This window comes from Macaca fascicularis, chromosome 17 (genome assembly GCF_037993035.2).
Source record: "Macaca fascicularis isolate 582-1 chromosome 17, T2T-MFA8v1.1".
NCBI lineage: Eukaryota > Metazoa > Chordata > Mammalia > Primates > Cercopithecidae > Macaca > Macaca fascicularis.
In genome coordinates, this window is record NC_088391.1 from 69651092 (window position 1) to 69663929 (window position 12838).

General features: G+C 36.8%; 1 protein-coding gene across 3 annotated transcripts in view; it reads right to left on the reverse strand.

Moving 5' to 3' along the window:
• OBI1 (ORC ubiquitin ligase 1) overlaps nucleotides 1-12838 on the reverse strand; it is a 42834-nt gene continuing 29996 nt past the window's right edge. For all 3 annotated transcript variants that reach the window (XM_005586057.4, XM_074021612.1, XM_074021613.1), the window contains one exon: nucleotides 1-2839. In XM_005586057.4, the coding sequence (XP_005586114.3) occupies nucleotides 1297-2839 (1543 nt within the window). In that variant the 3' untranslated portion in view covers nucleotides 1-1296. The remainder of the gene's footprint in view (nucleotides 2840-12838) is intronic.

The following is a 12838-nucleotide window of genomic DNA, read 5'->3' on the forward strand; positions in this document are numbered from 1 at the left end:
TACAGTGCTTATGACATTCTTTATTCAATTCACATAGAAAAGCATGCAGTATTAATGTAAAACAGTATAATATTAATGTAAAATGTTCAGTGCACATTAAACAGCATACAAACCCATTTTTAAAGGCCTATATAGGCATACCAAATATGTTTAGAACAATACACTTTTTTCAGAGCCTAAATTAAAAATTGTGCTTACCTCTTACCTATCCTCACCCCCTCAACACTCTTCACAGAAAAGTTTTGTCCTACATAAAAGATATTCTATCAGTCAACTGAAACCTCTTTAAGTATGGAAAACACAGCAAGCAAAAATGCTACCATGCATAGTTGCCACAAAGAACAGTAACATGCAAACAAGAAACATATTACTCAAAAGAAAACTCCCCTGGAATGTAAGGGGATCAAGAACTTGGCGATGAGTTCTTTCAAACCTGTACATCTGGAACAATGAAGCTATGATGTTTTAGATTCCTCTAAGCCCAAGTGCTCCATGCCTTCTTTCCATAATATGCTAAATTTCTGATTTTACACACATATACACACACACATACACACACAAAGATGAGAAAATATAAGCTACCTAACATAAAACAAATGTTTTCATATAGAAAATGTATTCTTTCATACTAGCAGAACATTTTCACAAAACTGGACAAAACACAATGCTAAAAAATGCAAACATATGCATAAAACCTAAAAAAAAAAAAAAAGTAAATCAATATTGGACTAAGGTTAGAGTGCTATTTCTCCATCACGGCCCTGCAGAAAAATTAGGCCATCACTGAACATAAATAAAAAGGGACATGTAAAATAATTTCCACCCTAGGAAAAACTTGAAACTCAAGTGTCTTACTGAGCAGTGTATAGACAACACTAAAAGTTTTATTTAAGAAATCCAAGTTCTGAAGACAAGTGGGGCTTATCAACAGGCCACTGTATCTGACAGTTAAATAACATTTTTTAAAAAACAATGTACACCCAACCGAAACACATATCAAATTCAGTAAAACAAAACAAAACAAAACAAAACAAAAAAACCCAACCCCCAAACACAAAGACCTCCTCCCTAACTTCTCTGGTCACAAAGACCCCCAAATAAAAATGAAAAGACCAAAATCTTTTCAAGATGAACAAAAAGCATTCTGGGTACAGGTTAATCCACCATCCTGACTTGATACTTGACTAAAGATGATCAATTCCAATTTGTATCGAACTTTTCTGAGGAAAAAAGGTAACTTTAACAACTTTTCTATTTCTCTCAGGACAAAACTACAAATGACACCTTTCTAATGAGTCAACTTTTAGTTGCTTTCGATGGGCTGGCATTGGAAAGGCTGCTCTGGATTTTTCTTTTTGTTGATTGATTGACATTTTTATTCCTCTTTTCAGGCACAAAGGAAGTAGACCAAGGAGACTGAAGGTGGTTATGAAGACTGTGCATCTCTGAGGACATCTTAAACAAAGATGACCCAAACCTTTGATCTTCAAATAGTCGATGTGAACTGCTTAACAAAATGCCCTGGGAAAACTCTGTCTGAAACAAGCAGCTTGGGGGTTTGATTTCATCAGTTACTGGACAAGAACTGGAATGGAGTGAAAAATCTTCATTCATTTCTTGGTCAGATGGAGAGAGGAGAAAAAAAGAAGTGGGTTTCCATTCATTTCCATTTTCTAACTGATCATTAGTTAGAGAACCTTTGGAAAGGTTTAGCTTAGTTTTTTCTTCCAACTTGTCAGGTTCCTCAAGAAATTCACTGCCTTGAGATGACTTTGATAACCCATCCAAATCCAGTGACTTAAAACCGTTATTACAAGGGCTCTTGCTGTTGTCTGACTCTGACATCATAGAATCCAACTCAGAGATTTTGTCAAGGTAAGCAGCATCCATCGATGCTTCACTGGATGTTCTTGTCCGGTTCATTTCAAAAGAACGAATAGAATTCAACCTCTTGGATACACATGAGCCTGATTTCTCACTCAATTTTGAAGCTATTTCGCCAACAGAATTTGCTATCGTGGTCCCCTCTGAACTTTCAAAATCTAAGTTTTGGGCATAGCTTGTGGAACAACATTCCCAAAATCCTGTCTTTGGGGAAGAAAAACATTCTGATTTCTTTTCATTTTCACTTCTACTTATATCATCTTCTGAAGAATCTTTATTAGAAACATTTGAAGAATCACAAAAATCATCAAACACCAATTTTCTGAGATGGTTTGAGTGCTTTTTGGAACCTCCTGCTTGGACCACAGAGCTCTCTCTATTTTCTGGAGTACTGAGCTGAAGGCAACTAAGGGACAAAGGAGTACAAGGAGCTGGAAGATCATAAAGTTCTTCATCTTTGTAGGGCACACAGTCACTTGGTTTATTTCCCCATTCTCTTTCCAAATAAGTATCCATACTTGTATCTGTCACATCTAACATTATTTCTACCTGTTTTTGATATAGGTCTTTGTTCTTAGAACAGTTAATTTCTGCTTTGCTGGTACTTTCCTGCCTTGCAGAACTGGTGTCACACAGTCTGCTGCTGGAAGGCTTTGCTAGGTGAGAAGAACTGGTGGTGGATGAGCCAGGCTGCTTTCTGGCACTATCGCCTTGATTCTTTGATGCCACATCCTCCTCACTGCCTTTGCTCCCTTTGCCATCTGCAGAAGGTGCTCTCCGGCAAATGGAATTCATAGCTTCCTTCTCTTCACTTGAATTTTTTAGCTGTGCAACTTGAGATTCTAGTTCCTCTATATACTTATCACTTCGTTCCAGGGCTTTCTTGAGGCGATTGGTTTCACGCTCATACTGTTCTACTTTGGACTGAAGAGCAGCAACTGCAAACCTTCCAAACCTACAAAGAATGGAAAGATAGTTAATCTTATAACTCAAGCTTTTTTCTTTTCAAGGTTTGAGAGTGCAAACTGTCCCAGGCTATTCTAATTTCATCTAACAGTGACATTTCAGATCACTCAATGAGTAGGGCAAATGCCAGATGTATATTTGCAAAAAAAACTTTCCCCACTTACATAATAATAAACATATGATAATAATAGCAAAACCTAATAAGATATTTTTGTGGTTGAATCAGACTAGTGGTAGCAGAGAGGCAGAAACGTGCTGATGATTTCCTCTCGAAGAGCTGGCTCTATCAATTCAGCTCATATATGCATGAAGAGTTATCCCCTAAAACAATGGCAAAGATTTATGATAACATTTGAACAGTGGTCTGCATCTTGAAATATTTACATTCAATCATTTTCCTATCATACAGCTGTGTTTTACAACACATTTCTTATACAATGTCACCTTGTCAAACATAAAATGCCAATTTGATATTCAGAAATCTTAGCATTCCCAGGAGAGGTGGTTTTAAATACTTATTTGGGCCCTTTCAATTACAGCCACCCTTGATCTGAAGCTTTTCAGAGCACTGGCCTTTAATTCATGGCAGCACTACTTATTTTTGGCATTTTACAACTGTGTGGGACATCAATCTCATTTCTTTCAACTTTGAAATACGAAGTCAGTGCTTGTGATTCCAATATACTAGGCAAAAAAAAAAAAAAAAAAAAAAAAAAATGTACACTTTCTGAAAGAGAACATTTTGGAGAGTGACTGAAAAAGAATTCCTTTATTCATAAAAACATCTACTCCTTTTACTCGGGATTATCTTGCTTTTATTTCCATCAAGAATGAGTACTGGGTTAAGCTCAAGAAACAATTTTTGAGTACCTAGTATAGGTTAGGTGGTATATTTGGGGCTGGGAACCCAGAGATAAAAAAGACTGTCTAGCTCCATGGGACATAAAATATCTACCTTAAATGCAATCTTATCACCAAAAAAAATTCTATCTTTCAGGAAACTTCTTATGAGCCAGTAAATAACATAAGCCTTACGTTCTAATCCCATGAAAAATACCTTATCTCCTCCAGAGTTCTTTTCCAAAACCTATTCTCAATCATCTTTTTGATGATTTATATATTGGCCCATTTCTAAGAATTAAGGGATTGTCTGTTTGGAGGAAGCTATGAGAAGGTGACTTTCAAAAATTATTTTTATCTTTGGGTTTATCTTTTTCTTCCTTTTTTCCCCTAATTAAAAAAATAATTACAATTAAGAACATGTATTTAGTATTAAAAAAAAAAAACTACCAAAAAAGCAGACACCAATAGCAATTGCCCCTCTTAGAATCAACCACAACATGTTTTCAACTCCTACTTAATGCCCATCACCTCCTAAACCACTAGCCCAATTCACTCCCCATCTCAACCCCTACATTATCCCTGCACTCTTATCACTGAAGGAAAAAGCAGAGGCAAAGGTAAATATAGAATCATAAAATCTCAAGATCAGAAAGGGCTTTAAAAGACATGATTGCTGAATATTGATCTACTCAACTGCAATTAACTGAACCCCCAGAGAGAGCACACTCCCTTCAACTTCTAAAAAAACAGCAAAAACCACAGGTATAACAAAAACAAAAGCAACTATGATAACAAGCCTTCCCATTTTAAAGACAAAATTTACTACTGTATTTGGTTAAATGAATGATGGGAATTTTTCTTCTTTGTTAAAAATTTTGGCTTATAAATATAGTACTTCACAGAGTTGCAGTTCTGTAAGAGAACTTTTAAAAAGTGAGCAAAGACCTTTCAGTACATTAAGTACAAACGTTTGTGAGTTCCTGATTGTAGCTACTCTGGCATAATCAAATAACCCATGTTTTGAAATGGAAAAACTGTGTAGCATGCTTATTTAATGCAAATAAGCAAAAGTGACAGCCTTACATTTGCTTACCAAGATACATTTTTTCAAGTAAAATTTTTTTATAATAAAGTTATCTCCTCAGATAAAAAAATCAAATGACTTAAAAATCAAATAATGCCACTAAATAGTAAGTCAGTTGCAACCAAAGGATATCTTTGGGAATTCAGAGGCCTACACACAGAAAGACCAGTCAAAAATAAAGAATGCTTCCCAAAATATTACCAGCTTCTTGTTTCAGGGTTTTAGCTTGGAATTTCAAATATAGTATCATCTTAAGATACTGTACTTGCCTCTTTTTTTTTTTTTTTTGTTAGAAATTATGTTTTTAAAAGATGTAACATATGGTTTGGAGTTGAAGTCAATGAGAGCCCTAAACATAATTTTTGTGTTATTTCAGAGAGAAATAATAAAGGCCAGTAGCAGATCACATATGAGAGGGACAAGCAAGCAGAAGTCACTGATGGAGTTAGGCTGTTTTCTAAAAGGCCACTGCCCCTAATTTCCCTAAGTTTCATTTCAATACTCTATAAATCTATAATACTTTCAGTGATCAGGCCCTTCTCCCATGCTAATAAGGGACCTGTGCTGGTGGGCAGACTGACAGATATGTATATTAAAAGCCATGCAACTGATCAATTAATCAATTCATGTAATTTATTTGCTTTCGTTCTCCCACGTTAGAATAGAAGCTCAAGGAGAGCAGGTAGTTTGACTGTCTTATTATATTCACTGCCAGATTCCTAGAATAATTCCTTGTTGTTGTGTATTTCCTGAATAAAAGTCATTCTCTTACTTTAAGATACACTAGTGCCTTACACTGAGACAGGGTTGACACCACAGGATAAGTTAGAGGTCCTTGGCCTTCTTTTACATGTTAAGTATTATGACAGTCACTGTATTACTAAACTAAACATGTCTAGTTTACCACATTTGACTGTTGACTTTATTTCTCTGACACCTAGGAAAGCAACAGAGACTGACATATATACAGTAGAGCTTTCTTTGCTACAGGCTTGGCATTCTATACTGCTCTATCCCAAAAACCTTCACCTTAGTAAGACTGCAAATAGATGAAACTTTTAACATGTGTCAGGAGATTTTCAGCTTATCCAAGGTAACTATATTAAATGTGGCAAGGGGCAATTTACCTTATTATAGAGAAATAACAATTAGGGATAAGTATCTGATGCTATACTTCCATAGAAGACAAGGAGGATATGAGCTTATTTATCTTTGGGTTTTAATATTTTTGTATTCACACTAATTCTAGATATTTCAAGTACATAACACTAAATGAAGCTATGCCAAGGCAAGCCGGAGGGATTTCTAATATCATTTGCCATACTTCCTCCTTTTCTTCAGCAAATTTCAAAATGGTGTATTTTTATAAACATTCCATTAGAGACCAAAAGGCTTTGATTTTCAAAGTAGCAGTGATGGCCAAAGGCTTCATTATGCCAGAAAAAAACACTGTACAGCAGTTCAGGAGCTACAACTGATATCAGAAGTGTATTCTGCCAGAATCTAACAGAAGAAGCTTAAAGGATTTTTCAGCTTGCAATATTAACTGATACATACATTCTGGATGAGACAAAAGGATGAGAGTTCCCCTTGTCCAAATAGCTAAAGAGATACAAGATCATTTCTGTCCCTAGTAGAAGAGAAATGGAAGTCCTATTGGTATGAACTTTGAGGTAGTATAACTAAACTAAAGAGCATCTCTAACAACAAAAAGTTCCTAAGACCATATTTTCTCATAGTCTATCAAACAGAAAAACAGGACGTGTTTGAAGAAAACAAATGTGGTAAAAGAATACCACACCTGAGTACCAAGAAACTAATCAGCTCTAGTGCTATGCTACTATCCTTGAGCAATTCACTTTGCCTTTCTGGTTCTCAATGACAATTCCAAAAAAATGGGTAAATGCAGCAAGCCCAGTGGGTGGCCAAGACTGCCAAAATTCAGAAATGCCTTCTTGAAGAGGAACAAGGTAGGGGACACTGGGGAAGTCAGTCTACTTGCCTCATCAAACTTTGACTTTATATGTTTTCCTTACTTGGTAGCTGAGGTAATGAAAGAAAGTGAAAGCTATCTTTGGACCTGGACCAGCTTTTGTGGTCTGGCCTGACAGGTTTTCAGTGTTGATATCCTTGCTTTATATGGTTTCAATATGTACAAATTTCAGTTACCATGGTTTAATTTACCAGTCACCCAACAACGTGATTCAAATTTCAGTTACCACACAATATTAATGAGTAACTGCATGAAGTAAAACCTTCACTTCTAGCTTTTCAGTTCACAAAACACTACATAAATAATAGACGTGCTTCATGATCAGTGACCCATCAAGTCACTTCTTTCAAGGTCAGTCAGTGATGAGTCACTGTGCATCTACCTGTTTTTCAGTTAACATACAGATAGCAAAGTGTGCAACTGGGCTGCCTCCTTGTCTCCCAGTAAAAAACCCACATGACGTTTTACAAAAACAGTTAATAAAAAGACAGAACAGGTCAACAAAGATGAAGGTATAACAGAAATAAACAATGATAACACTGGAAGTGAAACTGCAATCAAATGTAAATGTAGTTATGGAAGAAATCACTGACTGTGAGAATATTACAACAATGTCAGTTCATTCAGGAAATTCTAGATATGCCAGAAGCACTTTGGAGAGGCAAACTTATTGACACGGATGAGAAAAGTTGCGGTGAAAAGGATGAAGATGTCTAGAGAAAGTGACAGGCTGACAAAACACTTCACACTAAAGCAATGTGGAGCTCTTTCACGACATTGACAGCACAGGATAAAATGCTAGAAGCTGATGCAAACTTAGGAGTGTGAAAATTCATCAAGGTATCAGAAATGATGCTAGCTTAATATCATAAATTATATGAGAAGGGAAGCACTATTCAAATTATTCTCCAGAAGTTTTTCACAAAAAAACTCACTAATTCTCAATATTTCTCATGTTTCAAATTTTACTGCATAAATATTAATGTACTAAATATTAGTTTTACTGTTTTTGCCCATCCATATACATATATAATTGACAATAAGAGTTAATTGTTTTGACGAAAGTTTCTAAACGTCATCAAACAACTGCGATTTTTCCCATTAATTACTAAGATTGCTTTGGTCCATGGCTCATGTCTATAATCCCAATGCTTTGGGTGGTGAGGCAGGAGGATGGCTTGAGCTCAGGAGTTCAAGACCAGCCTGGGTGACATAATGAGATCATGTCTCTACAAAAAAAAATATTAGGCACAGAAGCATGTGCCTGTAGTCCCAACTACTCACAAGCCTAAAGCTGGAGGATCGCTTGAGCCTGGGAAATGAAAGGGGCAAGTGGGCATCATAAAGTAACAGTTGATATGGGAGAAAAGCAAATAAATTTATGTGAGTCTCAAATATTTTTCTTTAAAGAACTGCCACTTAATCTGAGACAGAATGATCCATTCATAGAGTGGATTTTATTGTGGACTTGCCTGTCTACATGGCCGTAGTAGCTTCTCATTTCCTGAATTTCAGAAATATTAGGAAAGTATCTTTTTTATTTTAAACACAGAGAGGTAAGGTTTCAGAGAGAAGAGCTTTCCATTTGCCCTTTCCTTTCTTAATTATATCTCCCAATGCACAACCTACCAGTTTCAGATTCTCTGAGTTTCCTAACTCCTCTTTTTGATTACACTTAATAAGTGAGTAGCCTTAATAGGAGCTCTGTAGAAATCTGAGTTTTGACAGAAGTGGGAAGAAAAATGAAAGGGTCCTGGTAGTGGTATCTATCTCGTGTACATGTGTGCAGGGTGGGTGGGGCACATTTTAGGAAAAGTAGACAGGGAGGACCAGAGCTGTAGGAATATCAAAACTGTATTAGGTGGTGGGGGAAAAGGTTCAAAGCCTCTGGCATCCGTTTTCTCTCACCTGCTTCCAATGGATCATTTGTGCATTACCCACCCTTATATATGTGTTGGGAGGATAGAGGGGAAACATTCTGTCTTTAAACTACTAGGGAAGCTTTGGGAAGCAACCCACACATTTATATTGTTGCTGAGCTGTATAATTTGCCAATGTTTCCTCAAGAGAGTTTTCTCTTTTTAAAAAGAAGCTCTCAGTTACAAAACTGCTACATTCCTAGAAATTTGTTAATCATAAAAGTACTATCTATGGCCAATCCTAGTCACACGTGTTAGTTCCACAAAAATGTTAAATGAGATATACTGAAAGAGAACTTTAAAAAAAAAAAAAAGGAAAGTGAACTTTTGGCTGGAATTTACCAAAAGTAAGTGTAACAAATATATCTTTAACTTGTATAACTGACTACTACTGACAATGATGATGACAAAAAGAAGAGCAGCTGCCATAGTCATTAAGTGTTTACTTGGTATCAAGCAGAGTGCTATATGGTTGATATATATTATCTCATTTAATCCTCGCATCAACTTTATGAAGCAAGATCCATTATTCTTATTTTAAAAATGAGAAATGAGAAGCTTAAAAGGGGCTTAGTGGCAGGAATAGGATTTGAATCCAAGTCTTTCTAACCCCATACACCATGTTTGAAACCATATTAAATACTGGAGCATAAAGTCCCCTCTTAAATAGTATCAGCACCTATTTATACTTCATATCAAAATATAGACTAGATTTTTCTAGACACAATGTGTATACAAGAGTCAGTGAACTAGCATCCTTGTGCTATTTATTGGTACATACATTCGCTAATAAAAACAGAGGAAATACAAAGATTGTAGGAAGACGTATAGTATGTATGCACAAATTCAGTAAACATTTATCAAACCACCACCATATTTTAGGCACAAATCCAATAATATTTTGAAATTTTAAAAGATCATTTATTAAAGCGGCCTTGCATGAAAGTATAGCATTGACAGATCACCCTGGTAAACGACAACCCAAATATTTAACCAGAGATATAAAGACTAAGTTTGAAACAGAACTGAAAGCATAATAATTAAATGTGCTATGTGTAGAAAGTATGTATGATAAACTTGCCTAGCTCATGTACAATCAGCAGGTATCTTCAACTACAAGTAAAAGATGTTTTTAATATGAAATGAGAAAAACTAAATACAAAATTTCAAGGTCTAAACATCACATGGGTTATTTATTTCAGGGTATAATTAAGAGAAATAAAAAAAATACAAGCTACATTATGTTGCATCTTAGTTTTATCACAAAACAGAAAGGTTCCAATATTTGTAAGAATAAAAAAATGCCAGAATTTTCACCCTTAAAGACGAAGGTGATAAAGACAGGGGAACAAGACAAAGAATTAGGCCCTTGCAGTAATTCCTTATCCCTCCATCTTCTAAAAGTACCATTTAAAAATCAAAGTACAGTTTGCTTTGCAAGTTTTCAAATGAAGAGCAGGGTTAATAATTAATAGCTCATATTTACACTATTTTACTCACTTATTTTTGAGACAGGATCTCATCCTGACACCCAGGCTGGAGTACTGGAGTACAATGGCATGATCACAGCTCACGGCAGAACAAAATTTTAAAGGAAATTCTTTGTGTGTTTATCTTATTAAACCAACTATGCATTTATAGTTAAAAACTGTGGTGACAATTCTAGCTGAGATACCTTAGAAATTAATAAAAATGACCTGAGTGTTGAGCAGCATATGTGAACTGAAGAGGAACAGACAGGTCCCTTTTGTGGTTAAGCCTCTAATAAGGGCTCTAATAAGCCTCTATTGGGTCAGCAGGTGGATAAGGAGAAATACAGAACTAGACTGTGTTCCATGCTGGCCAGTTTCATCCTACTTGCTTCTATGGCAATTGGGACTTGGTCTCTGGCCTTCTGTTTGGAAACTGCAACTAGTTAGCCTCCATTTCCAAGGCTTCTTTCCTTCCCTCTGGGCAGCACACTGGGCAAAGGTGCTCAAAACAGGATGCCTAACTCTAAGTACTACTTTCTCTGCATTGCCTGTGAGGACAGACTACTCCTTTTACTGTGGAATAAATTCCATTCTATTTGACAAATTTATCTCATTTTGATTCCAAGCAGAAATGCCCTCATTTTCTCCCCCAGCTCCCTTCAACCAACCAAGATCAGCCTTGAAATTTGCATGACATTAACAGGGATCCTAATCTGTCATGGAAAGGAGAGAACATTAAGACATCCTATTTCATATCTTTTTATTTCTAAAAGAAATAAAGGACTTACATTTTTCCCCAAAATAAAATAACCTTAACAACAAAATCTCAATACTGTGAGTGCAACTACTGTTGAGTGATAAAAAATATATTTAAAAATCTCTGGATTAGTATCTACCTGTCTATACATTTTTCACCTTAACTAAATTATCTCTTATTTTCTCTCAGCATGAAACAAGATCTGAAAGAAAATGAAACAAAACAAAAAACTGATCTAGATACCCTGTAATTATTACTCAGATGACAGTTATTGAGTACTAATGTGTGCTCAGGGGCTATGAAGAAGGAAAACAAAGGAAGTAGAAGTGATCATTCCTCTTCTCAAACAGTTCATAATCCCTCTGACAACCTTACTGCTTAGTCAATTAGCATGCACTACCGCCTCCCCAAGTACCTTATCAATACAATAAAGACAAACTGACAGAAAACTGCAGTACCTGTCTATCCCCCATTAGCTGAATATCCAGGGAAGGGTCCCTCAGGCAGTCAAGGGGCCTGAGTGCAACTGGCTGTCACAGTCTGGCCCCAGGGTATCATCAGACTCCCCTGACAGTCTACAAGTTCCCCTTCTGAGAAAACCAAAGGGCATAGCAGAATCAGTCATTGGATCAGGCTAGGGTCAAATACCAGGAATCACCACATTTGTCAGAGAAGAATCGTAAGAAACAAAAAAGGCCAGAATAGGTCAAGAAGGGACAACAGCAGAGCCAGCCAGAGCAGCGGTGTTGATGAGGAAGCAAAAGGTTAGAGCATTAGTACCACATCTTGAGACACAGTTTAGAAAGAGCAGACCTAGGAACTGGAACTGCACAGTTCAGAGTCAGCATGGAGACAGGTAAATGAAGGAAAATCTGGTTCAAGTACATAGATGCAGACAAGAAACTCAAGACTTAGCCAGGCAAGCCCCTACTATCACCTCCTCTGTTTCTCTTTCTAACTCTGATTCTCTGGCATAACTTAAAGAGGAAAGCTTCCGGAAATCCTATGCTCTAATTTGGAGAAAGTTCCAGAATCTCTGATTTCCTGTTCTCTTATAAATCCTTTGTACTTTAAGCTTCAAGTATTAGAGTATAAGGACACTTTCCTTCTGTAAGACTCCATAAAAGGAAGATACACACACATATATACGTCTTTTGTACAAATACACAAATGTGCATTTAAAAAATATGTCTTGGTACCAAGGAGCTGCCAGATTAACTGGGTACGACAGTCATGGAACTGATCAATATACAACATGATCATTAAAACAATAGGGTAGAAGAAGAGTAATCAAAAGAACAAGAGGAAAATGCTACCTCTGGGAAAATTATGGAGGGTCTCACATATAAAGCAACAACTGGGCTAGATCTCAAAGGACAGACAGGGATTAACCAGGAAGAATAAAAACGAGAGAGGCTACTGTGGAGAACCAGGGAAAATACAATATGATGAATGTGGGCCCAATGAGAAATTCAGCATAGTCAGAGCAGAGCACAAGAAGAGAGGGGATAAAGAAGAGGCAAGGAGATTAAACCGAAGTTATATAATAAAGACCCTTTTATACTAGACTAAGAATATTGGGGCTGGGCACGGTGGCTCACGCCTGCAATCCCAGACTTTGGGAGGCCGAGGCAGGAGGATAATGAGGTCAGGAGATCGAGACCATTCTGGCTAACACAGTGAAACCCCACCTCTATTAAAAATACAAAAAATTAGCTGGACATGGTGGCAGGTGCCTGTAGTCCTAGCTACTCAGGAGGCTGAGGCAGGAGAATAGCATGAACCCAGGTGGCGGAGCTTGCAGTGAGCAGAGATGGTGGCGGAGCTTGCAGTGAGCAGAGATGGTGCCACTGCACTCCAGCCTGGGTGACAGCATAGGAAAGAAAGGTAAGCAGTAGAAAGGCTGTTACAACAGGCTAG